The sequence below is a fragment of the Ascidia mentula genome, chromosome 8 (genome assembly GCF_947561715.1).
Source record: "Ascidia mentula chromosome 8, kaAscMent1.1, whole genome shotgun sequence".
In the NCBI taxonomy this organism is placed as follows: Eukaryota; Metazoa; Chordata; class Ascidiacea; order Phlebobranchia; family Ascidiidae; genus Ascidia; species Ascidia mentula.
In genome coordinates this window covers 7,969,171-7,996,730 of record NC_138573.1, presented here as the reverse complement: position 1 = coordinate 7,996,730, position 27,560 = coordinate 7,969,171, and the positions used below count along the sequence as shown (strand labels likewise).

The window sequence follows — 27,560 nt, the reverse complement described above, 5'->3', positions numbered from 1 at the left end:
CACGTTGCTCTTGAGACCGAATCGCGTGCCGAGGCAAAAATCCCAAGTCTTGTTGTTAATCTGGGATCACGCGATGAGGCATTTCTAACGGCGCGAAGGTAGTGATTTAGATTGTAAGCACGGCCGCAGTACGATGATGCGGAGATACGAGAGATTCCACTGTCAGATTGTATGGGGCAATATTTTTCCGTCTCACGAATGCGGTGGAGACGACACGCGACTCCCAGGTGTTACGACAAAAATATGGAGGCCGGACAATGGGGTATCAAAAATAGAAACTTGTTGCCATGGAAGTGGGTCGCAATGGTACCCGAGTATTCAACGCATTTTCGCGTGACCCAAAGGGGTATGACCAATGTACATTGGTTTGTTTCGTAACAAACCCGCGACACGGGATTCGGGTTGACAAGAGCGCGGAACGTCTCTGACTGAGGTTGAAGGGTAACATGCAAAATCAATTAACGGTGCGTGGGTCGCGTGCGCCGCTTGAACGATAATATCAACAAGCATTCCGCGAGCGCGAGCCGTTCGCGAAAGGACGCACGCGAGATCTTTAATCGCGGCGCTTATCGGAGATGATCAAATCGCAAGAAGGTACTAATTGCGAGAATGCGCTCACGAAGCCCTCTAGCGCGCACTCAGGCGAAGTAGTTAATTGGGTTAAAGTGAAGACGAGCTCAACACGACTTCAAGTTCACTCAGCCCACAGGACGCGATTACACTGTAAGATCCTTCCGCGTAATAGTGACCCGACAAGTGGCGGGTTGACATTTGGTGGAACGCCGCCTGCTCATGCAGCGTACGTCAGTGGGGCGAACGAAGCCGAAACCTTAAGCCCGTAATGGGCCAGTAACCGAAATTCGGCACAAAAACGCCGGCGCTGCAATTTGAGTCTGACCTTTGCGGGATATTTCGCAACGACGCAGAAAATGTTACGCAATATTCCCAATGCAATAGACATAAAATCCACGTTACAGACTTTTATAGTTATATCACAAACAAAGTCTTTGCAGATAAGTAGTTGTACCTTCTCTTTGGAATTCGTCGGGTAGGTTTAACAGGCAACGGCGATACGGGCGGCGAAACGTTTCCGTTCGCGTTTGTCCAGCAAATATAGACGACACGTGCTGTGCGAGGTGCCATTGTTTTTGTCCGAGTGTTTTTGCAGTTCAGCAAACCAAGCAATCAAATTTACTTAACTTAGTTGCAACGTCTGGTTTTGCAAAGAGAGACATATAATAAACCTCAAGACCCTCACAACATATATTCCACATTTGAATTCTTAAACCTCTCCAATTTAGTAACTTGCCATGTAGATCGTTTCTATACCACTTCATATCAATTAAAGAACAGTTATTCGCTCCTTCATATACTCCAGACTGCCCAACGCAAACCGCGTGGAATGAGCAAGTGCCAACTCACGACAAGGTGGGAAGTATTTAAACGAGACGAGAGAGAGAGCAAGAAAAAGGCAACGAGCGCGGGTTGACCGATGCCTGGGGCGTGATTGAACGCCGTCTCCAAGCCACACTGGTATCTAGCACAGCGCAATACCTTCAGAAATATCATAAAAATGTACGGAGCCTTTGCTAACACGTCAGTACTTGTCCCCAATGGTGACAATCAAAACACTCCATACCCGAGGCAATTACACGAATCGGTCCGAGCCAGGGTCGTCAACAGCCCGTCGAGGTGGACGATTTTCCAAAGCAATTATTGGTTATTTACGGAGCCGAATGTTAGTGAAACCACGGGGACGAGGCACGGCGAATGTTTTTGAGTTTCGTTTTAAAGGCAAGGGTCAAGCCGGTGTTCTAATTGATAAATTACTGCTATTTTGGTAATGGTGAATCAAATCAAAATAGGTACATTGGCTAAACGCAAACGCGTTATATTGGGCAGCAATTGACAACCCCGATAGCAATATTTAAGTCGGTAGGGGGAATTACACTCTAAACAAATGCGCATATATAGCGACTGACATTTGTTTGAACAAGATTTAGATTTTCGGCAGCGACGAGGTTTGAGGTGATAAGTCGCCTAGCAACATAACGGGTGTGACTCACACATGTTCAAAGCCCGTTACTAAACGTCACAAACGCACGAGGATCTAAATAGCAGCAACAAAGCGCAACGATAACACCGAACTCACAGTCCCCTGCGACATTTTCGCAAACCCCATTATCAAACCGGCGGTTTCGCGCTCGCTAAGTGGACTTACGCCAGGTTTAACTTTCTCCGTGGTCATCGCGCAACACTTGCTGCCAGAAAAACCGCAATTTTTGACTCATGGCAGAAAGTTCGCAAAACCAGGTAAGACAGGTTCGGGGACGGTGATTAAGCGAGGCCTCCGCACGCGATTCTGAGCGCCCCTCACTGAGCCGGGGTGTTTGCTTATGGCAAGGCCTCGCACGCTAGGCACCCCAACCGTAACAATAACACGGCGCCCGGATCCAACCGAGCGAACAAACACGTCCGAGAGTGATGGTTTGTGGACTGTGTTGTCTTAATTCGAGGATGATCTGGGAGTTTCCTATGGAAGGATTTGTTTTCGCAGGGTATTGCGAATTGCGCTGAGCAGATTATTTGCCATTGTGCAATAAATTATCGGAGCGTTTTTATGAGATCGAAGAGCTCTAATATGTCGAATAGGCGACAAACGCATGTGTTCGGAAAATCAATGGGTTTTGTTTGCTATGATAACAACGTTAAACATTTACAACGGCAGATAGGCGCGATACCGACAGATGGCCAAAAAGAACAAACATATATTTGGCTTTTAAAGAACATTAGCATCCAATAATACATGTCTAAAAATATTTGCTTGTCATGCGAAACGGCGTCAGTAGATTGCAGCAAGAGAAAGTACGAAACCAATAAGTAGTTGCGTATACCGGCTTGTTTGGCCCCGCAATTAGCAGGACATGCAAACACTTGCCTCCCGCCAAGTGACGTTTACTTTTGGTCGCAAATCAACACAATCAACGCTGGACGTGCACCCAAGGGAGGGCCCATTGTCCTTCGCGACGCCTTGCTTTTGCAACGAGGCGGAAACGCAAATTTTCGGGACCGAGTAATTAAACAACGACTCGAGAGCCCGGGGAATAATTAGAAGACAGACAAGATGCGAAATGACACACGGGCTCAAAAAGCTCACAGCGGGAGGATGATTTTCACGTGAGGCTCTTAATGGACGCTCTAAAACGCGTCCGGCGGCCTGTGTGCTTGCACTTGCAACAGAGGGCCGGGTATTTACGAAACAAGGACGCGCGAATGCTAGCACACGTCCCGGATGCTTTGACAACAACGACACAACGGAAAACAGTGACAGCGCATAGCAGTTAATCATCTGTTGTGACAGATTCACAGGGTGTAAGCACTGTGGGGCCCGCATGGATACTTTAGGGAATTCTTGGGCACATTTTAAGACGCATTGCGGCATCCGGAATGAGTTTTTCAGTGCGTCACTTGCTCTCATTAACATGTGGAAGTGTATTAAGACACAGCACCGCCCACATACTACTCATCGATTTTGGAGGCATCACGCCCAGCAATTAAGTCCCATACTTTCGAACGCTTGCTGGAATCGAGAACATACATGACGTCACGAGCCCACGAACGTATTACAACACCACACGGGAGGAATTAGAAGCCATCAGCGCCCAGTCGAATTAATGCAAAGCGTTCTTTCATCGCGTATCGCATGCCTCAATCCAGAAATGGGATTATATACCGCTTGGTAACAGGCGCGCGCCGCATCAAAGGCCCAACGGGTTACAGCAAACCGATCAGTGACGTCAAGGTCGCGACACCTCTTGTAAACAGCCATGATTGCTGCACATGGAGGGGATCTTGGAAAGCGATTTGAGATTCGAGCTTGTTCGCAGCGTCGAGTGACGCTAAGCCGGCTCATCTGACCAGCCGGTAATACTGCATGGCGGCCGGGATGCAGAAGACAAATTGCCGAGTTCGCTGAAAACGGATTTAGGTCGAGCTGAACTCGGGACAGGTCGCCCGAATTTTGGCGCCTTCCTTATCAGTAAAGGCGAAGATCCAATATTTATGTCCGTTTCAATAGAACTTCGTGTTGATTTCGAGGTAATGCACTTTGCGGTGGACGAAGTTTGCCAAGTCGTCGATTTGTGAGTCAATATTTTCCATACTTTTCCGACGGCGGCCTCTGCGGTTCGACGAATCACAGTGCGTTCCACCGAGGTCAATCGTCCCTTTAAAGGGCAGGGCAGTTTGGACAAACACAAAGACACGAAGCGACAATAGCCCGTAGCGTGGATACGCTCGACTAACCTGGTGACGTGTCAATTACTGTTTGCAGTCGCTCCAGGCTTTTACACCCATCGCTGACTGCGTGTTTTTACTGTGGCCACCAAAACACCAACATGTTATCCGAAGGCTCAGCACGCGATGCTATTTTGCCAAAGTGCCGTGACGATGACCCGTGACGTCACAACGGATATGAGGGCCCCCAAGCGACGATGACGGGCGACCGCGCTGTGATTTCGGGCACTCGAGACTTGCGAGCGCGGAACCGAGTCAGGGGCGGGAGTCTTAAGAACGCTTGGCGAGGCTATTTTAGGGTCGAGCCACCTTTGTGACCTGCCACTCGACGTACTGGCAGAGGGAGGTGGCCGATGTGCGAGGATGGTCAGGTGGAGAATGCAATCACAACAACACTATACCCAGGGTGTATAGGAGAATAGTAGTCCTTTGATATTGCTTCTTGAAGGGGGTGAATCAAATCTCAAGAGCGGTGATTTCTGCCGCAAAAACTCAGCTGAGGTTGGCGCAACTACAGTGTAGAGTATCTGTACCAAAATGTTTGTTTCTCCCGTGAATATCAAGTCACATTGTAACAAACGCGACGGGAAAATTTCGCCCCAACTTCTGAAAACCGCCGTTACCACGAAAAAATCCCCGTTCTACGAAAGCGTTTCGTAAACACGTTCCCCCGCGGGCTTAGGATTATTCCCTACCATGTGCACCAACTTATTTGAAAAGTCGCCAGAGATAGGATTTAACGTCATCGTTAGAATGTAACACACATGACAGCGATGCCATCGCGATTACGAGGCGATCCGCGTTGCAAGTGAGTGATTCACGCATAGTTCAGTACAAGGCGTCAGGCCTGTCGATATCGCCTTACGAGGTTATCTGCATGCCCTGCAAGCGACAAGAACCGCCAAACCGCCGTGCCCTCGCCTTACAGGCTGACGTAAGGTTTCTATTGACAAACACGGATCTTAGAAGGCGGGGCGGAATAAACCGATTTGTTGTGGCTTGGGAACATACAGAGCGTGCCACGGGGTGGGTAATCGCCTTATCGCGACTCGGCAATACGACTGCGAAGGTTGTAGCAAGAACACGGGCGTTGGCGTGAGGAACAGCACACAAGCCCAAAACAGGTTCCGAGATACGAAACCACAACATGTGGCTGCGGTATGGCGAACGCACGGAATTTGCTTATGTAAGGGGGTCCTTTGTACTTTGGAACAATATACGTGACGGACTTTAGACTGGAAAAGGCGCAAATCGCAAAAAGACATCGATGGGGTTTGACGTTTGGGGAAAATCTGGATCACGAGCAAAATTTCCATGTAACATGACATCATTGCAACTTTGATCCAAGTAACTCGATGGTGCAAGTTAGGCAAAATGTATGTGGTTCACAAAAGATAGATCATTTGCAACAAGAAATTAATTATGTGAAACAAAATACTAGTTGATTTCGTCAGCATGGACATCAGTGTCAATGGTGTAAAGATAATGCGTGATCGAGGGACAGACTCTGCTACATTAAAAAAACTGCTCTAAATTTGCAACAGTGTTGACAAACAACATAGAGTGCAGGCTTTGGGTTCCGCAACGAAGAAAGCGGGTTGGATAAGCGAGAAAAACTGGCGACCAATCACAACCGCGGGAGTAATGCACCAACGTCATCGGTTGTTTTCATTTCAACTATGCGCAATCCTACCAGTGCGCAGTCTTACAGCAGTTGGTGTAATCGTTACTCGCTTAGCGGGCGTAAACTCCCTGCACACCTCGTGCTTTTTCGACAGTGATTTTTCGTGCTTCTTGTTGTGAGCGGCAACAAACATCGCGCTTTTTCGCACAACTTGTTTAATGTTTGGTCGCGGATTAACGCTTTCCAGCGCTCGATGCTCTTCGATCGCAGGCAAATTCTGTTTCGTTTGCGTTGGGAGAAAACGCGACTTATTCACACCGTTTCGCACCACAATACATTACAAACCACGCGAAGCGTTGTGTGCGAGCGTAGGTTCGCAGTAATTGTGCAAAAGACGCGAACAAATATTGTCTGAAAAAAGGATCCGATCATCACGATGCGACATCACGCCACAAGTTTTCGCACCGCCGTCTACAAAGCGAAACACAATTGTTTTAACTCAACAGAGGGTGCGCGCGCGGTTCGGTTGCAATAACATCACAACACACCCGTGATTATGTTAACATGGAAAGGTCACGAATTTAAACACAACGCTGAGTAAATACAGTTTTTCTGGAAAATCTGCAGTTTTCCGCAAAACCCCTTTTCTTCCCCAGTATGAAGTAACGCGCAAACCAGAGCGGTTTCAACTCGTAATAAACCGTGATCAGACGTTAAGCGGGGGTGCCAACAAATTAACGATTCCCGACATGTGCGACCAGCGTCGGTTGCTCTGATCGACGTGGATGACACCCCGTTCCCTACAATTAGCGCGGGAAGCGTTTACCGCATCAGATGTCCGATGGAAAACCGACGACATTCCGTAAGTGTCTTCAACCCTCGATCGTCAGTGTTCGGCACCCAAGGTCACGGTGTGGACAGTGGTTACTAATTGGATACGAGTTAACACTGAATGACGATATTCACCGAGCCGTAAAGGATTCGCGGTTTCGCTAAAGGACTTTATGTCTCTGTCGCACAGTCCGCGATGTCTGGTCGCGAATCAAGCGATAACAGGTCAATGTTACGTGAAGTTGAACAACAGGTCAGTCCGGTAATTTTGCCTCATGAGGCGCCTGCGTACGCCTACGTGACGACCGCACCGTTCCAAGTTTAGGACTCCAATACAAATGTACAAGGTAATTGTAAAGGCCAATTTCAATGGAGCTCGAGCCATTCATACTCGGATGGCGGTTTACGCACCTCAACAAGCCTCGACATTTGCAACCGCGTGCGCGAACTCCAACTGAATTAGAGTCACCGGCCGGCAATTTGTTCCGGGGATATTTCGCAAAGGTCGATTTTGGCGAACCACTTACGTTCGGTGCGTCATACGGAACCTATAGAGTCACAATTGCATCCGTTGACGGGCTACGCGACGCAAAGGTTTGTACATTATACGTAGCACCAGGTAGATTCGTGCGGCTACAGCAAATGCTACGTGAGGTTGGGTTAATGTCACCAAGAATCAATGTGGAATTACTCGTCGGAGCGAGCGCAAACACCGGGATTCCATGCGTAGGCGCTTCGCGCGACAAATCTAGGTTAGTTCAAATAATCGCTACATTTGTGCGTGAGTGCGGGCGTGTGTTTGTGTCCAATGTAGACTGGTCAATGATAAAAGCCGGCTGCTGCATCACGGTGGTATTTGAAGGCATTCCGCGTCGGCCCAAGCGGTATACTCACATCACGTCACAAAAATCTCGGCAAAAGGCTGATGTTAGGCAAAACATAACAAAAAGGAAACCAAAACAAAAGGAATGACAATCATCAGTTGAATCTTCGCCAGGCAAGAGGCGAAAGCAAACAAAACGGGCAACAAACCGCAACATAAAGCATGTCAATGAGTGGGGTGATTAGTATTGGCTACCAACAGGCCGGCATTCGCATTCAACCGAAAATAAAACAGCTCGGGCCCCTATACCTGAACTTGTGCATATACACGCGCGGGTCGCGGTCAATTACGAGCAGATGATCGGACGGCACCGGACGACCATTCGTACTGTCATAGAAAACAAATGTGCACAGTTTACTACACAGTGCAGGTTACGTATAATGCCTAAGTAGTTAGTGACTTTGCCTGCACAGCGCTTAAAAGCACAAGGAGTCATGCAAAATATCGATAATTCACATGGACTGTGAGGTAATATGTATTTTCCATATCCTGAAATGAAATAGTCATTTGCGAGAACCTGTTCCGGCCGCATACGATATTTATAGTTGGCAAGCGTGATCAATTCCAATGTGCCGTCCCCACTTATTCATTTGAATAAATTTGTGATCTTTTCACATGGGCGCGCTGAGATGCCATCTTACATCGCATCCCTTATCATAGGAAGCTGCGGCCAAATAACGGCGGAGGTGGAGTGTATGCCTTGCCTGCATGTATCTGATACCGACGTGATGCAATGCACGGTGAACGAGGGCGGTTTGCAACGGGTATTAACACCCAAGGATGGGCCGTTTGTCACCGAGACCATGATGGACGATTGCAAATGTGATTTTAAAACCGTAATTTGGGCAAACGTTGCAGCAATGTTTTGATACAAGCGGGTTTGCATGTAGAATTTTGTTTTTTGCAATTGTGTTCGGTGCGATTTCAAGGCCCATTGGCCAATATGTTGGCGTGCGATGCGCACGGGCGGATCGACGTAACACGACTACTGTTTTCGAAGGTGTGATGTATGTTGTTTGCATAAAGCACGAGAACCGAATCACGTGCACCCGTGGAAGTCGTAAATAACAAATGACACGGGTCTTTCTCACAACTCGACCTCATCAATGCAAAATAAAGGAGTGGGAAACATGTTGCAAGATCTCCGTTCCCCGAAGCAGCCTCGGGTCGTGCCGAACATTGCATGGGACATTAACACTCGCTTAACATTTCGATTTGTTAGCATTCGCAGTGGACATGGCACGGGAAACTGCGAAACGCTGCAAAGCTGTCAAAACATCAGTTTATCTCAGATCTGATCGCGCTGTCGTTGTTTCGGGAATTTAGCACTATCGCGTTCACGATACGGCGCAAATGCTTTCGCTGAGCTAAGAGATAAGCGCCAAAATTCATCAGCTCGGAACTGACAGCTGTTATCGGGTTTTTCGCCCTACGCACTTGGCAGTGAGTGGAAATAAAATACAAGCAATGCAACGTTTTTTTCCCGCACTGCCAAGCCCGGGGATCAGCGGTCGACCGTTGACAAATCGCGTGTCATCATTAGGCGGGACTATGGGGGCGGCGATGGGGTTGAACATCTTTTGGCACCCGCCCTTCGCGGCTGATTGAAGTTTCAAAATGGTTCGCGCGATTCTATTTTCGACGTTCCGATGCCAAGAGAATGCGTTGAAGACAAATGTTTTGTTTTCGCTGGGATTCGGAAGGAGGTAATTTTGTGGCGGAAAATCGAGCTTTCGCGCGCGTTTTTGCCTATATTTGTGTATTGATTGCACGTTTTGGCGGATGTTTTTTACTGCAACTGTAGTAAACACCATTTACTACGGAGCCAAGAGATTTCCAATTATAAGGAAATGATTCCGTTTGAAGAGCTAAAAGGTTTACAACTGACCCGAGTTTGTTTGGAAATGCCACTTATTTTGTAAAGGTGCGACTGGTGTTTACCAAACCACCCGTGTAAAGTTACCCAAAAGATTCCAAGCTTAAAATTTCAAGGGCAAAACATAGTCAACATTTTTGTCCGACCACCCAAAAACCCGCCTTACGAAATAACATCCGGCTGTTTTCATTAACTTAACACCTTGTTGTGTGACACGTGGCACCGAGGCCGTCGTCAACCATTGAACCCTGGCATTCGCTGCATAGCAACCATAGCGGGATGGAGGTATTCGCTAGTTAGTACTTTCTCTATACAAGCGTTGCCACGATTGAGGGTAGTGTGTCCTGGATCGATTTCGTTGGCGTTACAAGTCAAGGGGTTCCTTTGTTTTCACCAGACACAAGGTGTCTTCATCCAAAGCAGGCGCACGGGTTCACAGGGGAAGGATGAGGTAATTAACGTTGACTTGGCGTGGGTTCGCATGACTTAGAACCCGCATGCGAATGAAGGTCTGTGTGCACAGACAGGCGATAAACGGGAATTTGACGACGGAAATATCGAGTTTTAAGCCTTGCTTTGAGGGCAGAACAACAGGATGCTGAGAAGGTGATGGGATGACACTGACTACTTTGCGTGGGCTTCTCCAAGCTTGCAAACTGCACAAAAAACTGACGTAATGCAAGTTCGCTTGGATGCGGGCAATTGGACACGAACGCGCAGAATTTGTAAGTGCATCTGTCCATATGTTATCACGTCAAACGAGCATTGAGCCGAGGATTTCGGCCGTGATGTGGCGTCTTTGGTTTTTCGCCGCGTGTCGTTAAAGTTGCATTACAAGCGAACTCGAGGTTGTTTAAAGATTTGTGCGGGCCTGTGCCTGTGCCTGTGCCGAAAGGCATATTTCTCTTAACTTAACGGCATATCGCGCTACGGTCACCAGGCGATTAATTTGCAGTCATCAGCGCTAGTTACAAAGCCGCGATTCAAGCGATTTGGGACAAATTGCACGAGCACGGGCTTTTCTCCAGCGTTGTCCTGCGTAAGGCGACATAATTGCACGGGGGAGTTAATGGCCGGTCTGTACGAGAGGCATCGACATGGCAAGTGTAGAGTTTTGTGGGAAAATGCGATTAAAACTCGGAAAGTCCGAGAGGTCCGCACACCCGCAATCAACGGCTTTTGTAAGCGGTCAAAAATTGCCGCCTTTTCGCATTGTGAATATCCACACTTCAGCTAGGCCCAACAGTTACGACGACGAACTGTGAATTACTATAAACGTGTAAAGGTATACGGGCGCCTATACAGGCCAAGGCCAAAGCGAGGCCCGCAGTGGCGAGATTTTGGGCGCGGCTTCATAACGTCGCCGTGTTAATTATTGTCATCAGGTTGATGTGCAAAACGTTTTGCGTACCGGCGAATGTCGCAGGCGCCTATTTGCGGGAAGGCGGCTATGGAACAAGCCTCAAGTATGCGGGGCTTCCGTCTTATGCACATTGTTTTCGCAGGGTGTGGCACAGTTGAAAAATTAATCTTGTCTGAGAACGGCGAAGTTTTGTCGATACGATTAAAACGTTATTGGTGAGATCGTTGGTGAATTTGCAACGGTATGTTGTTGATGACTATTGTGCACGTAGCAGGTATGAATAATTGCTTATTTCCGGGCATCGCCAATGCTGCTTTGTTTACAAGCTCCTTGCTGCGTTTGGGTTGTTGGGCTGATGCTGTCTATGAGAAAACGTGTATTCGCCAAATCCCCAACATTTTATCACGTTTTGAAGATGAAATGTTCCATGACAATATCGAGTTGCCATAGAAGGCTTTGTCAAAGACTTCGTGTGTATTAGGTGTCGAAAACCGTGGTTAATTTTCGCATGTTGCGAAGCAGCTAAGTCAAATTACACGTGTGTACACGTTTACGGTCGACTTTGCCTAAAATGCTTTCGTGGCGTTTTTTGTCGGTATTAGACAACACATCGCCGCTGTGACATTTTCAAATTGACGTCATCGTGACAGTGCACTGTATCGTTTACTAGAATATTAAGCGTTCACTGGGCCGAATTTGGAGAAGCGTCCAGCAGTTTTGCGCATTCCCCGAGCGAGAGCAATTTCTGCGGTTTCAGGTCAACAAGGGACTTTGAGCAAGCATGAAAGCGAATCTGATAACGGACTTTATGTGGTTTTGTAATACAAGCCAAACTTTTTTCTTGGGAGTTCATGCCCGTGTCAAAGCCGCCATGCAAACAACGTTGGGCCCCTAACCTCGAAAACAAACCAATTATGGCGTCGATGTTGGCGATTTCATTAAAGAATTAACAACCGGGTACTTTACTATTTCAGACGGGCCGGGTAATGAGTTTTAAAGGTTAATACACTCGGTCCGCTATCTTTAAGCGCAGTGTGATATTAGGTACTTAAGCATGGACACGATTTAATTAGCATGTCGAGGGCTGATTAGCATAAACACAAAGCATGTTGTGGGCTTGCAAATGTCCATGTTGTTCTTGTTATAGGGTGTTACAATCTTTTTTATGTTAAAGACGTGATGTTGGTTTTAGGAGAACATGTTCAAAATCCCGTTTTGGATTTTTGTAGCTGCGTTTGGAAGGTCGTGACGTCACGCGCGAATAGCTCCCGGTAAAAAGTTGCTATAATTAGTTTGTATTGAGATACATCAGGCGCATTCCGAGTTAGTTGGTTAGGATAAAGGCATAACGGAGGCCTCGGGGAGTTTTAACCGTTCCGTAATCCCTTGCGAATTTTGCCTAATTCCTGTAGGTCTTGCGAAGATTGGCTCACGCGCTTGCCTTCAATTTGTTATGGTTGGCAACTCCGAAATCTCCCATTTCAATCTGCAACCCTACGAAGTGGGATTATCGCAAAACTTCGAAAAGCGCTGCTCTTATCTGCCAACTTTCCGGCCGCTTGTTTGATAAGGGATCGAACGCCGATGCATCAATGTCCGCCCTGCAACCCTTTGCAAAGCGACCTTTTCGCATGTAAGATTGCGCAAACTTTGTATTACGTAAGCAGGTTTGAGTGCTGGATGGTTTTAGACCTTGGCAGACCGGCGCTGGCCGTGTGCCGCTAATTAGATTTTCAAACAAAGGGCAGTGCGGGCGGCCCAATCCGGGACTGGCTGGAACGGAGCTCGCCGGTGCAAGGCAACACCGTAATTGCGTGTTGACGGAGCATTTTGGCCTCGAGTGCGGTGAAAGTGCGACCGAGAGCGAGCGGGGGCAGGCAGCTTATGACGGAATCGAACCTGCAATTTGACACCGTAATTGGGTGCGTGTGCAGGCGCTGAGCGGATCTCGGTAACAAGGGCACCAAAAGAGCCTAAAAACCGGGCAAGCCAATTTGACGATGTTGGCCGAAACACAAACGACAAATAGAAAGAGGTGCACTCACGTAATTTGTGAGGGTCGGTTGTCGTCGCCCGCTTTGGTGGGCTTGTTGAGGCGATACCGCATTCCCTCTTGCAGAATGGTGTAAGAAGGCTGAGGAAGCACGCCTGTCATGTAGTCCATGGTCTGCTTGTTGCTAGTCGTAAGCATCTGAAAGTAATTGCAGGGTACGGGATAAGTTTTGCATACTGGTTAATGTGGGAGCATTTGCCTATTGGCCGAGGTCCGGTGATATGCGATGACATATGAAAACGTGCCACGCGCCGCAGGTTGTACTCCCAAAAGAGGTCAGGTGATTTCAATCCGGCAACCGTATGGAGGTAAAAAAATACCCGAGACTGAGTCTCAACACATATTGTAAAGGGTTTGAAACGCCACAACAGTGTTGTAATTGTTAATAACTGCCAATCTTCATTAATACGGTGGTACTATCGTCTAGACTGGATTGGCGACAGTTATAGACGAGACAGAAACAAATTGTTGAAACAAAAGGTCAATTATTATTAACAACGTAACTTTTTCACCACAAAATGTCCCTTTCTTCCTTCCTCACCAGGGCGAAAATAATTAACGAACAACCTAACCGCTAGTTAATGCGGCTAGTCTTAATTCCAATAAACACTGGTTATGGGTAACAAGCATTTATATCACGGTAGTTTGACCAATTAGTCGCCCTCGCATATCGAGATTCGCATTACCGGAGGCCTTTTACCGCCATTTGGCAAATCGACTATTTTCTGGCACCGCGCATCGTTGCCACGTCAACCAATACCGTTATCTGTAGATTCTGTCACGAAGTTTGCCAAAGCGGACATCAGAAGATAGTAAGTAGACTGACCTGTGCAAGGCTTTTGTCGACTTTCATGATATCGCGCGTCAGATCGGGATGTTCCTGTTGAAGAGTGGACGCCGGAAGGAGCGAAACATCCGGGAGCAAGGGCTCGGGAGAGATCTCCGGTGGAGGACTCGAAACGATCTGAGAAGATAAAATGATAAAACGAATTCCTGATGCTTTCGTGGTTTTCGCGCCGGTTGTTTGTTTGTGAAGATTTTCGCGAGCGATAATGGAGCTTTTGATGAAGATCTGATCGCGGCGACCGAAAAATCTGTGCAAAGCCGACGAGCGGTGGAGATTGAGATCGGCGGGAGAGTTAAAAAGGGCCGCGCTTAGCTTGGGATCACGCGATTTAACAAAACGATACATTTCCGGCTTGGCTTGACGGCCTGTGCTCTGCACAATCGGAATCCCATGCCAATCGAAATTCCGTTTGGGACTGCAGAATGCTGCTGACGTACTTTGGGGAAGCGAAATATGCGCAAAATTGCCAGTTTTAAGCACATGCGAATTTTGGAAATTCCAACCCTTACGTATGATGCAATGATGCCATGTTCACCGAATGAATGTATTTGTCCCCAGCAATAAATGTATGCTATTTTTGGGCGTTATAGAATGTCAAACATGCGAGGAATATTCTATACAGATCCGACGACATGATTTCCTCTCAAATGTTTCCACGCCAAATATCGACGTTATACCTTTTATGCCGCCCGCATATACGACGCTTCCTATCGCCAGTACAATATAGCACAGAAATAGAAAATCCCTGCGAACCGTCATCAAGTTAAGTGCCCAGACGCAATCCCAACACGCGCTCACCGTACTGTGTGAATATCCGGTAGACTGTTACGTCATCGTGAATGGGAAAAAAATGGGGTTATATGGGATAGTTAAAGGTATTTTGACGGCTAATGCGGAAAGCGGACACGAGGCACGGGGACTAATTCAAACTGTAACGGAATTTCCCACGGGAGTGAATTGCTGACAGGTACATATAAGTTTAAACTGAGATGAACCGGAGTCGCAACCAGAAACAAACTAATCTATATTAGGATGGAATGGTAAGTTTAGCATTCAGATTGTAACAGCATACAGGAAGCAGCGTCAACGGCCAACTATTCCCGCCTTTTACGATTTAAAATGCAGTTAATCCAGTGTTTATGCCATAGTATGGAAATGGGCGTACATACCATGGCATGAAAGTCAACATTAGTCACAAAACTCAAGTATTTTGTTTTGGACCTCCCTAATATATTTTTGTTCACAATCCTGTCTGCACTAAAGCAATTGTCTAAACTCCACCAACAAAACGCGCCTTGGACCGAAACATAAACAGGAAACTCGCGCAACCCAACCGACCTTGCTTTCTTCCTCCTCTGGTTTCTCTTCGTTTACTTCCTTGTCCACCTCGACTTTTTCCTCCACAGTTGCCTCTTTCGTTTCCTTCTCAACGTCCTCTCCAACCTTCACCGGCTTGAAGACGTTCTCGTACGATTTGTTCATTCCGTTCACATGCACGTTCTCATACCCCCCCGGTTTCACGCTGCTGTTGTTGTTGTCAGACCTGGTAACTTCACTGTCCGAGTCTCCGAGCAGGTAGGTCTTCTCCTTGTAGCTGTCTATCAGTGGCGGTGTTATGGCGGCTTGCTTCTCCACTTGCAAGTCGGTGGTCTTCATTTCCTCCGAAGGCCGCAGCTTCGCTTGGGATGTTGGTGACAGAGCGCTGAACAATAAACACAATAAGACGAAATATTGCGACAGTGTAAGCCCATCCGGGCCGATTTAATGCGATCATTTAACAAATTCGGATGATAGCCGTTCATACGGGTTTGAGATTATATTAGGGCTGTTTACATTAGCGCGGAACAGACAGCCCTGGTGGGGAGCTGTCTACAACGGGTTATTAGTAACCGGAACTACAGGCGAGTTAAGGGTATATTTACCGTACAGCAAATAACGAATGGCCTGATAAAGGACAGAAGCGCAATCTTCCTTTTAATTTACCACCAAAGTACTCTGTCAAAACTATATACTGTTTCTGTTAAGCTATTTATACACATTTCACAAAAGTATAATATATAATAACTAACTGCATTAAGAAACGGTTAAAATGCGAATAATCAATAAGGTTTACGTTCATATCCTAACTCCCAATCGAACTTTATGCAGTTTTCACTGGCGAGCTCGTACATAAGCGACCAAAAATGAGCAATTACCTAAGAATCTGCGTCATCAAATCCATTGCACTTGCCCTTTTATAGAATCCTGTCTGAAGCTAACTACCAGCCAATGCAATATCCAGTTCTTGCGACAATAGGAAATCCTAACGAGCTCTCGCAAATCCTTGACACGTGCGGCGGAGCTCCGCCAATCAAACGATTAATACAGAACGAATATCGACGTGCAACAGAGCGAGAGTGAGTTAACTGAGCTTAAGTGACATACATGAGCGGTGTGGGCGCGGGGCCAGAGTGCAGAGTGATGCGTGTGTACGGGGAAAGGAAGCGGCGTCAATTATGTCACAGCACATCGGCGTGTTACGCGATGACGCACTCGATTGTGTTTGAGAGGTCTGCTTGTTCTGTGCTTTCTAGGCGCTGTAAGAGGTGACGTGATGCTAAAACTGTCGCATGAGCCCCGTTGTCACGAAACTGCCATATAACCAGAGTCGTTTTTGCGAATCCGGCCAAAACTCGGCCAATTAAGGGTGTCCACTATAGGTCGCCGGGAAACCAGAGTCCTTATAAGCGGCATTAAAAGGGTTTTGCCAGAATAAAAGACAAAGCGTAACTTTTTCCAGTAAATCTCCAAATAGCGCAGGCTTCTCTACACATGAAAAGTATACCAGTGTGCGAAACTTACATAAATGGTTTGTCGTTATAAAGTTTTGTATCATAGACCATGGACCTATATAAAAACACTGCATGCAAGCATCGCATATACAAGTAATTTATGATCTTACGCCACCAAAATAGTGGGCAAATGATACTGATTTATATTAAACGATTTACCGAGCCATTTACATTCTGTTATTAGTAGGTATTGGTCTATATATAGCCCATGCGGCAAAAAATAGGCGTACGTGCGTCACAGGAAAGGTTACCTACAGCTGTTGAAACAAACTGCCAACAGGACAAGTCAACACCAATAACTACGCGCGTGCCAAAAAGTTACGCAATCAAACCATGTTTTTGTGGTGAGTTTAATTCCGGGTCAACAGCGTGATTATTCACCGGATAACTGAATCACTGCGGTGACGTAGCACAAACTGAAGTGGTGGCAAAACGGAATTTTACCGCAGAAATTTCACGGAAGATTTTTATATCTCGATTCGCATAGTATGTGCATGAAGTAAACGCGGATGTCGACCGGTGGGTAATTATAACGAGATTCTTTGCATACAGAAGAGCTCTTAAAATACTTTAGCACACTACATGACACGCTCTGGGTTAAAATCGAAACAAAAATATGCTGTTTGGCAACGATAAAGCTACGCAATGCGGGTCACTGCATTGACATTCACAGTTATATACAGCTCTAATTTTGACCAATCGCGTCAACGTGTACGAGTGAATGTAAAACTTTCCCTTCATTGTCCAACACAAAATTGTCAATGTGACTAAGTAACTTAAAATCTGGACTTAGCCACACTGGGCCACCAGCGACTCCATTTCTTAGCTTAGACAACAATCTGGATAAATTTCAATCATAAATACCGTTCGTTCGGCGGCTTGGTCGGTATAGGTGGAGGGGGAGGTGGTGGAGGCAAGGGAAGATCTTGTTGACGCTGCAAGAATCTCGAGACAAGCTGCTCTTTAGTGCCCTCTCCCGGCTCCACTGTTGGAGGAGGCGCCATCGTCTTGCTGGTTGGCGATCTTCCCCTCATTGATGCCGAACGCTTGACCTTCTCAATGATAGCGGTAACTCGCTCGTTAGTTACATGCTTCGGTGGATCCTGCAGCGGCGGTTTAACTTCTGGAGGTTTCACTGGACTTTCAGTGACTTTGGCGACAGAGGTTGGGCTGGTTATGCGAAGTTCGACTTTGCTCACGTGCTTCGTCTCATCGCCCGACTCGCCGTCGCCCTCTCGCGACGATCGCTTTTTCGGTTTCTTGTCGCGTTTTGGCACACGGTACGTGTTCGTGTTGAAAGCCTGTCGCTGCTTGGGAGTTTGTCTTTGCACCGAGGCCGGTTCGGGTTCAACAACGGCGGGCGGAACTTCCGTGGTTGGATCGATTGCATCCTCAAGCGGCGATAATGTTCTGAAATCGAATTATGTGATCTGTTGCCCGACATAGAAAGATACAACGAGCGGGTAGATATATGGCCGGTGTCTGATGGCAACACACTTACTATTTTAGGTTACCTATTTTGGTCACTATACAATATTTTTTTTCTATTTCGATGTATGTTTATAACTTTACAAACTCTCCTTCAAATCAGTATGTTTTTATGCAGAGAAATATTATTAAGCTAAATAAATGCAATTAAACATGTTATAGAGGTAGTAAAGTAAGGGAGACAAAGGGTAACACACAAAGAAAAAAACAATTATTTCAATCAACTTACAGAACAATGTCGTCCTGCTTGGCGGGTGACTGTGAGCGAAGGTTGGGAGACCCAGGTTGCTCGTTGACCTCATCCAGTACAGGGAACTTTCCGATCGAAGTAGTGGAAACGGATGAGAGGGAGGAAAGGTTACTGATCGTGGTCGCGGACGATGCGCTGCTACTGTATACGACATTAAGCAAAATGTTTTAAATGTGAGAAAAATACCATCCATAAATTGCGTTTATTTTCGCAATAGTCCATTTTTCGTGATCACAACAATATTTAAAACTAATAATTAAATATTTAATAATTCCCTACATAGTTAAACAATATGGCATGGGTAATATAACAGGTTATGTTACTAATTTAGGGCAACATCTATAACTGAATAAATATTTGACAACTTAACACAAGTTAAACAATACAACATAGGTAACTGAACACATTACATAGGGCTAGACAGCTTGCTTACCTGTTAGAATGCCTTTGTCTGTTGCGAGGTCGCCGAGGAGGAGCGTGTACATTTTCATCGTGCGGTGAGGACTGCACAAAAACACAAAAAAATAATATAAAATATAGGTATTGCTTCTCAAACTACAAACTCGTGACACGGGGCAAAACGTACGATATTGGAAGGCGGTTCAACGTTGGGACTCGACTTGGAACGATCCCGTTTCTTAATGGGTGAGCCGTCGTCCGTTTCGTCGAAGGAATGCGACGGGGATTGAACTTCTAATAAAATGTTCTAGGTTGGAGATCAACGTTTGCAAGACACTATGAGTGTGGGATGCGACTTACCGATTTTTTCGTCTGTCAGGTTGTCGAAGGACGACGATCTAGCTTTAAGCGGTTCTTCCGATATGATTGTTTTCGACCTGGAGGAAAAACAGCAGCAAGTTTACCATGAAATTCAATCTCAAATTTAGGTTAAATGCGTTTCTTGACAAACGACTATAACGCGATGATCATGGTAAGCAAACCATATGAAACTGATTGGATTTCGAAAAAGTACGAGAAGATTTACATTACGCAACAAGGTTTTGCCCAAGATATCCTTCACAAGTATACATAAGAGTAATAGTTATAGCACATAATGCGCGGAGGTAGTTTTATATGAAGAAGATATGATGGCAATAAACCAAATGTGGGTTGCAGGAACTTTATTTTATCACAACGGCGAGACTTACTTCGTCAGGCCCTGGAACTTTGCTCGGACTGCGCTAAAGTTTTGTGCCTTGCGGACACTTGCGTGTTCGTGTTTGTGGTGAGAGGTCGGAGTGCTCCTGCACTCATCCCTACCTTCGCCACGTAAATCTCCCGACGACCTGTTGGTAAATAAAACATCGTCAAGTGCTCGTTAAAGGTGCAAAACACATTGCCACGCAGGACAAAGTCCACGTTTGTGCTACAGGTGTCAAACTTCCCTTATAAGGGTAGAACTGATGTGACTTTCAGGAAGTGTCGATTTCGATCGTAAATCGCTTACCCAGTTTTGGCGACGAGTCCATCCAGTCCGGAGCTTTTCGCTTCTCTCCTCCGCTTTTCTGTTTCGTCGCTATGAGAAGTGTGAATACTGGTGGATGACGGGTAAGGCTGACCCCTGATTAACGACGGACTATTGAAAAAGTAACATACGTGTTTTGTGCAACACAATCGGAATTTGGCAGGACAACAACAATGCATGTGTCATTGTTGTCAGTAAATTCGCCTTTTTAAAAATAGTTCCGACGAAGTAACAAAATCAAATATAAAAAAATAGCACAACTACCTGTCCATGGTACTCCTTGACGCTTTCTGGGACATATAGTCGATCATGAGCCTCCTCGCGTCCACTTTGGAATCGCTCTTGGGAGTTTCAATGTCTGGCTTAACGTCGATAGAAATCCTCCTGTTTTTCTGCACAGGAGAGGTCCGGCTCCTCCGTGACGGCAAAGGTTGATAATCCGAGTCGTCAGAGTTAAAACTGATACGTCAGAAAGAACATAGTAATGACTAGTTGTGGATTGTAATAGTGATTTTGTGTGTCAAGTGCTGTGGTTGAGGTGTGCGAGTGCGTGTGTTGGACGATTGTGGTACCTTTTATTTAAGATTCTGGAACTATCGGATATCGTACAGTGTTGGTTGCACAGATAAAGCAATCCATAAATACTTGTTTTCAAAGCATTTACAAAAATGATACAGTGTTTTTGAATTAAATCGAGTCATTTGGTTTGAATTGGCTGGAAGATTCAAGTTTATGCTCAGATAATAAATTTTTCTCGACAATTAAAAGTATGATTTCGAGGGGCGTTAATAGTTACAACACCAAGTAAGGCACCTTTGTTGTAAAAAGAATCAAAATCCATACAAAAACGTTTACATCCCGAAACAGACGGGCAGAATAGACAACAGAGAAGACGAAAAATATCACTTCAAACGATGAGAAATATAGATGGAGCATGCATACCTCGGAATTACATTTCGCGGAAGGGATTCCGCCTTTCGGGTGTAATAGGGCGGAGGATTATGAGTCGGTGCAACGACGTTTCGCTGAACCGGTGCATGCCTGGCGATAAGAAACAACAGCATGCAAAAACCGCATACGGGGAAGGGCGGTGTAGCAACAAGTCGAATACGAGTATCGATATTCGACGGGGCGAGGGAATATAAGACATGCGGATGGGGAAGTAATGGGCTTGTAGCGGTATTTTAAGGAATAGTAGTTTCAGATGGGTATAATTGTCTTGGACTTAGTGGCTTTGCTTTGCTTTGTGCGTGACGCGTTGTAACATTGAAACTACCGTCAATATACTTTGGATATTTAAACAACATGACCGGTTAATAATCAGTTGTAACTAGCTTATTATTTTACGTTTTATATTGTTGGAAAATATTACTGAGTTCATTTATTTCACATACTACTTAGTCAAAGACTTATTGCAGGAATTGAACGACGGTTTTCGCGGAATATGATCACTTTTTAGGTGATGAACTTTTTCACTGTATTTTCAAGTGAGACTACAAGGCATGCCATTCAATTTCGAAACACTATCAAGTTGAATTACTTGCTTGTCAATATGACGTGTTCAAACTCATTCCAAAACTTTTCGATGCAGAAAAACGATTACAGGATATCGTTATACATGCGGAAGTTGTCAGTAAAGGTCGTTACCTGCTGGAACGTTGCCTCGTGACACCTGCTGACTTCGGGCGAGGCTTGGTCGTTTCGCGAGACGGCGCCAAAGAGTCGTTGGATGATTTGTGGCTTGATCGACCGGAAATTGGCTCGCTGCCCTCGTCAATCTCGTTCCCATGGGAACGGGACCTGAAAGCGGAGAATGAAAAGGAAATTCGCCAAACACAAATTTACTGCAGTTAAGAGGTGCATACAGTTTTTTGATCTACTTATCAATATGTTACGTTCAAAGTTACATGTTTTGTAAAATAATACTGGTGAAAAACATGTACACAGCAACACAAATTTGATCGCCTTTTTAAGGCTTAGATGCAAGCAACCTCCAGGCAGTCATACTGGCGCAACTGATATTATAACTGTGCCCAGCGGAATCCATGGTACAAACAGATGATACAATTCCTGATACACACACAATAGAAACCAAACCCGATAAAAAGTCAAACGTGTGCACTCACATAACAAAGACAATAAAACAATTCTCTTTTAAGACCTGAGAATAGCACAATGCAATTGCTTTCAAGTTGCATCACTAATACGACACACATGGTAATGTGACACTAGGTGTTTGCATCACAACAATGGGGTATTCACCTGTTGTGGATGACGTAGGGTTGCGCTTTAGTTTGGCTGAGGTTGAAGATGTTGCGCTTTTGGTCGAAACTCTGTTGCGACGGTGAAGCAAGGTCGGGTCTGGTAAACGATGTCACGCGAAGAACCTTGATAAGAAGGGGGGAGACGAATGAGTCATTGGGGTAGTTTTTGCAAAAAGTGTGGGGGGTTTCTTCAAGTGCGTTACGCTGTGTTTTTGTAAGCTGAACTTGACTACCGTACAAAAAAAAACTACGGTTCCACAATCGTGAGTTTCTTGAAATTTAGCTTACCGCTTTCTGCATGTGTTTGATATTTTGGCTGTAGTCGTTTGGTTCGAAGGCGTCATCGTTGTCGCTCGTCTGATCAACTTCACTGTAGCTCCAATCTCTACAATGGCAAAAAAGTCAAAATTGATACCAAACACATAAAACTTCAATGCGCGATAACGGTATATGATGCGCATATTTCGTCATTTATGCAAACCAAACCAGTAGACCACCCTCAGTGCATAGTTTGCACATTAGCGTTTGTCAGCCTTGCCACAAAGTGGAACAGGTAATCCCAGCACTCACAACAAACCACCCTCTTTTTAACCACAAACAACTATTATGCAGTACGTGCTTATGTTATGGCATTTCTGAAGTAAATCTCCCGCTGTTTGCGAAATATAGACAAACGGAGTAATTCCTATTGGATTCAGCAAAATCGCGCACACAAATACATACTTTCCGCTTCTACGCTTGTCTTTGGGTTCAAGTGCATCTGTCGGCGAGGTGTTTTTTGGCGACTTCTGTGCACTCTGCGCTGACCACATCATCTCATAGTTGCCAACCGCGCTGGCTTGTTGAGATATCTGCAAGTGGCGCAAAATCGACGTCTGGTTGTCGGTGCTGTCGTACTCCTTTGAATCGGGCCTCGGGGTTCTCTGCCTGCTCGTTGCAGCACCGTCTGGCGGGCTCTTCTCAGCGTCCGCAGCAGGCTTGAACACGGACAGCTTAGGACCCCCGGGAGGTGGATCGTGGGTGCTCCAAGCCTCAACGACGTTGGCGAAGTCATTAGACTTGGATCTGCGATGAACTTGCGGCGTTTTCCACAATGACCCGTATTTCCCGCGGCTCCGGCCTGTATCCGAGTTTTCGCCCTCCACTGACTCTCCAGAGCCTCCGCGCGTGTGTTCCGCGGCTCCCGACACCGGATCTGAGTAGGATGCAGTCTTCTGATGCTCGGCCATTTTTCGCGACAAATAATCTGAGCCTCCAGACGAAGGCTCGTAGTGAGAAAACGAGTCCTTGACATGCTCGTATCGTGGAGGAGTTCCCGATCCCTGTGGTGGAGATCGGGACACTGGAACCTCACTGTGCTGCTCCTGGTCAAAGGCTTTCACTTGTCGCAATTTGCCGTCCGAAGTAAGGCCGAAAATACGACCCTGCGTCTTCGGTTGCCTCTCAGTAGATTTCTCGGCTGATTTTTGCTGGTGGGTGACATCCTGTCTGTAACTAGGTGTGTTGTGCGGTGGCGACATCCCGTGGCGATCCGGGGAGGAAGAGAAGATCCTCCGGTCCTCCTATAGTAAATGTTTCAAGAATATTATGTACCATTCCTTTGCCAAATTTAAGATAAAAAAAGTAACTAGTTAATGACGAGACTCCCAAATGTTATTGAACCGGAATTGACACGTTCACTGGGGTAGAATTTTAATTACAACATGCTACATAAAACTGGTTGACAGATTGCTGCTGTATGCTCATTTATAAGATGTCAGAAACACGTATTGGTAAAAATGTTAGGGTGCTTAAGAGCATTTTAACAATTTTAAACACGTCTCAAGAACAAGTCTAGCATGGCGCCAACACAAAATTTACAATACACACGACCTTGTTCCCAACTTGACAACAATGGCGCCAATTGTCCCGTGGACTTACCGGAGAACTGGCGCTGTGCGGTCTCGTGTGGTGGTAGTTTTTCACAGCCTGAACACTGGAACTATCCCGTTGCGGGGGGTCTGGAACTTTAGGGTCGGCTGGACGCCTCTCGTCTAAATTGGTTTTCACGATCCGCGCGGCAGAAAACTTGTACTTGGGGTCTCTCTGACTGCTCACGTTTTCCTCGCTGCCATATGCCCCACTACGCCTACCGCGATTTGTGTTCCTTACGTCTGTGACCGCTGGCGGCGGCGAAAAAGAGGAACGTCCGCTAGGCTGGTACAGAGGACTCTTCGGGTTGTCCGCGTCATCCGAAGGCATCCTACGGACTCGGCTCATTCGCTCAAGATCTTCCCTGGAGCCGCGACTGAATTGGTAATGCGAGTCTAGAGCCGCACCTCGGTCGTGAGACAAGTTTTCAAACATGTTTTTTGCCTGGTTAACGATACCCGGGTGAGGTTTAGATGGCGAATGGTGCTTATTGCGGTTGTTTAAAATGATCTGCGGGTAGCCGTTATTGTTGTCCACTAAGTTCTCAATGCTCCCTCTTGAGCTGGACATAGTACCCGAACTTCGCGAACTCGACACACTCATCCTGTTGCTCCTGTGGGAACTGCCAGAGATAAGGGAGTCTTTGGATCCATTTATATCACCAGAATAGGCAGATTTGAGGTCGCCACTCTCTCCCCATCCCTTCGATCGGCGGCGGGTAGACATGGGCTGGTGGTGAACGTGCCGGCGTTGAGCTGCCGGGCTGTTATGGTATGCTGTGGTTGGGGTGCGCATGCTCCTGGCCGTCTCCTCGTCCACGTCAGGGTATTTAGATGCGTGCCATGAACGCGGTCGCTCGATCTGCACGCCTCGTTCGCGGGCTCTGGAAAATAAACGTTGTACTTTAAGTTTTGAATGGAATGGGAAAATACGTGTTTGTTAACTGAATGAACAAAATATCATGGGTGCGCAGATAATAAAACTAGGCATTCGAACCTTTAAACGTTGCAATGATCAACTGTATCAAATGGTGAAACAACAGCAGTACTTATCAATAGTTTTATAAAAAGTCCTGAAAGAGCAATTGTTGTATTATGTAAAATCTATTCTAGCACAGTTTAGATGAAAAAGACTGTCTGGCCACGTCCAAAACCATCTTGCCTTTCACTTACAAGTAATAATTAACGAATAACCCATAACAATACAATCAAAATCGGTTTACGAGAACGATTAAGAAAGACCCAGCTGTGTCAAACACTTTCTCTTCCTGGAATGGTTCGTGCAACTTCAGCGCAGGGAGCAGGTGCTCGCAAACGGACGGATAAACATCGCGCTATTTCGCAGCAGGATGTCAACTGCGCCAAGCGCACGACAAACAAGCGACAGCGACATGAAAAACGAGGCGACGACCGCTTTCGGCAAACAGGCGAGGTGCTGAGTTCGGTCGATAAGAACCAGCGATAACGACAGTCGGGCCTTCCGCAGTCAATGCTTTAGGGAAGGCTTACGGCTAATGTACGCGCAAAAACGCCTCTAAGCGGATCGCATGGGATCACAGGGGAACGCGAGGTGCAGCGTAACGCATTCTTGATCGCCCTTTCTATAATCCAGCCCATCTGCCAGGAGAGGCAAAACGCACGGTTGTACTTCTGGTTTCCTAGCGCGTTGGCAGGGCTGTTAAGGTTTTTGACGCGTCGTGACACGCGCACCGAGCGGTGACCGAGATGTCGTAACCTGTCCCAACGCAGGAAACCCGCTCCAAAGTCGAACTTGCCGAGCGAGCGATTTTACGCATACCGAGGGTCTCCGAGGTCTGCGATCAAAGCCAGTTCATCTCGGGCCATTTGTTTGAAAAACATATTCCTTTTTCAGAATCAACCACATAACTCGAGACATTCTAGATATGACTTCAAAGAGCCTGTGGGTTGCAGCACTACCTATTGGGTCATATGTTTGCTGTACTATTTCTGGAGCAACAGGTACTTTGCACTCTGACCGTTATTCTTGCGATACTCAAGTTTCGGCTATATAAATAACTGTGTGTACTGTGCTGACCTACGCACAATTTCCTACTACAAGCAAAAAATTACATTCTTTTCTCAAGCCCTTTTAGGGGCAATGTGATATATATGTCCGAACAACCTGTGTAGCTCAAAGAATATAGTATTGGTCTAGAACGCATATACATGTCCTTAGGCCAGGAATACCTTAAACCACTAAAGTTCTACGTGATTAATCTCCACATCAACATTTCGCAATGAATGTTGAAATAAGAACCTTCCCAACTTTGGCGCAATCCGCCTAACGAGAAAATCACCAGATTCGGACTGTAATAACGCCTTGCTAATAAGAAAACAATCCTCACTGTAAGCCAACAACTGCTTTGGACGTGACGAGCTCGAGTTTCCTCACAACAATACCGTACGAGGGTCAACTTTCCCCTCGTCCCTTATACGACTCAACTGCTGTCCCGTATACAAAGCTCATGCGATGGCCGGTTGGTCTGTTCTGCGGTTAAGGAAAAACCAATTCATTCCAACCTAAGGCAGACGTACGCGTCTGCTTGTAACACTGAGAGTAGTGAGCTTGTATTGACTACTGACTGGCCGTCATCCACACCCAACTGCTGGCTGCTTTGCTCGGCACAGAAAAAACAGACGAAGACCACTCCGCTTTGGCCGTTTATGGCCGTGTAATTAAACAAAGCGTCGGCCTATTTCCATCTCCTACTTTGCAATCTACATTATCCATGGCCCTGGGCCATTCAAACAAAGCAAGACCCGACAGTCATACAATGGACAACCACAGAATCGGGAGTAAGGCAAGCATATAAAACCACATAACAGAGTTGTTAAGGGTACCTTTCCATCTTTCGCGTTGTGAACAGTCAGTGAGTCACGCAGTTAAATGATAGTCAGGGTCCGCCAATCAATATTGACAATAGATCGTCACCTCCAATATTTTTACCTCAAACAAGTTCCGTTGTCAACATTTTCAAACATGACTGACGCACTGTGCAGTAAACTGTTACCTTTTTACTGCGACGATTTACGTGCGCTTGGGCACCCTGAAGACCTAACTCAGAGATCCCTGTTTAAAACTACAGCGCTCTCAGTCAAATATTAACCAGGCAGCAAAAACAACCCCTTACGTCATTGGAACGCAGCGAATCGATCTGTAGCGCTCTTCACACGTGTTGACAATGCGCTTGGAAGGTGGTTCTCGAATTCAAATGTCATTTTCGCGCGGCGAAACGGAAGGTGAACATTGGGACACAAATCGTAATATACGCGTAATTATACAGGATACTGTCGGGTTATTGAGTAGTCGCAGGATAATAGCCCACTGATTTAGTTCAGGATGTACATCCAGCCAACTACAGCAGATAGGGTTTGACCATGTCTATACGGATGCAAAACACATTAACCCAGTGGAGATTGTTTTACACTAAAGCAAATAATCGTTGACAAATATCTGTCTGCATTGAACACAATAACAAAGTAAAAGGGTATCGAAGCATGTGAAAATATCACTACTTGAAAGATTTGATCCCAGATAAAACCCAGATAGAGAGAGAG

At 46.2% G+C, this 27,560-nt stretch overlaps 1 protein-coding gene across 11 annotated transcripts in view; it reads right to left on the bottom strand.

Annotated features, from left to right (window-relative positions):
- The window catches only part of LOC145912347 (uncharacterized), a 54,572-nt gene that overhangs the window by 2,783 nt on the left and 24,229 nt on the right, over positions 1-27,560 (bottom strand). For 5 of the 11 annotated variants that reach the window (XM_082999789.1, XM_082999791.1, XM_082999783.1 and 2 more), the window contains 18 exons: positions 23,992-24,865; positions 22,795-23,633; positions 22,360-22,456; positions 22,070-22,194; positions 21,455-21,607; positions 20,750-20,848; positions 20,069-20,266; positions 19,790-19,918; positions 19,491-19,628; positions 19,102-19,178; positions 18,929-19,035; positions 18,776-18,846; positions 18,322-18,483; positions 17,469-18,014; positions 15,112-15,475; positions 13,753-13,890; positions 12,919-13,064; positions 7,884-7,961 (listed from right to left, as the gene is read on the bottom strand). In XM_082999789.1, coding sequence (XP_082855915.1) covers positions 7,884-7,961; positions 12,919-13,064; positions 13,753-13,890; positions 15,112-15,475; positions 17,469-18,014; positions 18,322-18,483; positions 18,776-18,846; positions 18,929-19,035; positions 19,102-19,178; positions 19,491-19,628; positions 19,790-19,918; positions 20,069-20,266; positions 20,750-20,848; positions 21,455-21,607; positions 22,070-22,194; positions 22,360-22,456; positions 22,795-23,633; positions 23,992-24,865 — 4,341 coding nt within the window. Of the gene's footprint in view, positions 1-7,883; positions 7,962-12,918; positions 13,065-13,752; positions 13,891-15,111; positions 15,476-17,468; positions 18,015-18,321; positions 18,484-18,775; positions 18,847-18,928; positions 19,036-19,101; positions 19,179-19,490; positions 19,629-19,789; positions 19,919-20,068; positions 20,267-20,749; positions 20,849-21,454; positions 21,608-22,069; positions 22,195-22,359; positions 22,457-22,794; positions 23,634-23,991; positions 24,866-24,978; positions 25,057-27,560 lie in introns of those variants that run through there. The other 6 variants (XM_082999794.1, XM_082999784.1, XM_082999785.1 and 3 more) reach the window with 6 other exon arrangements.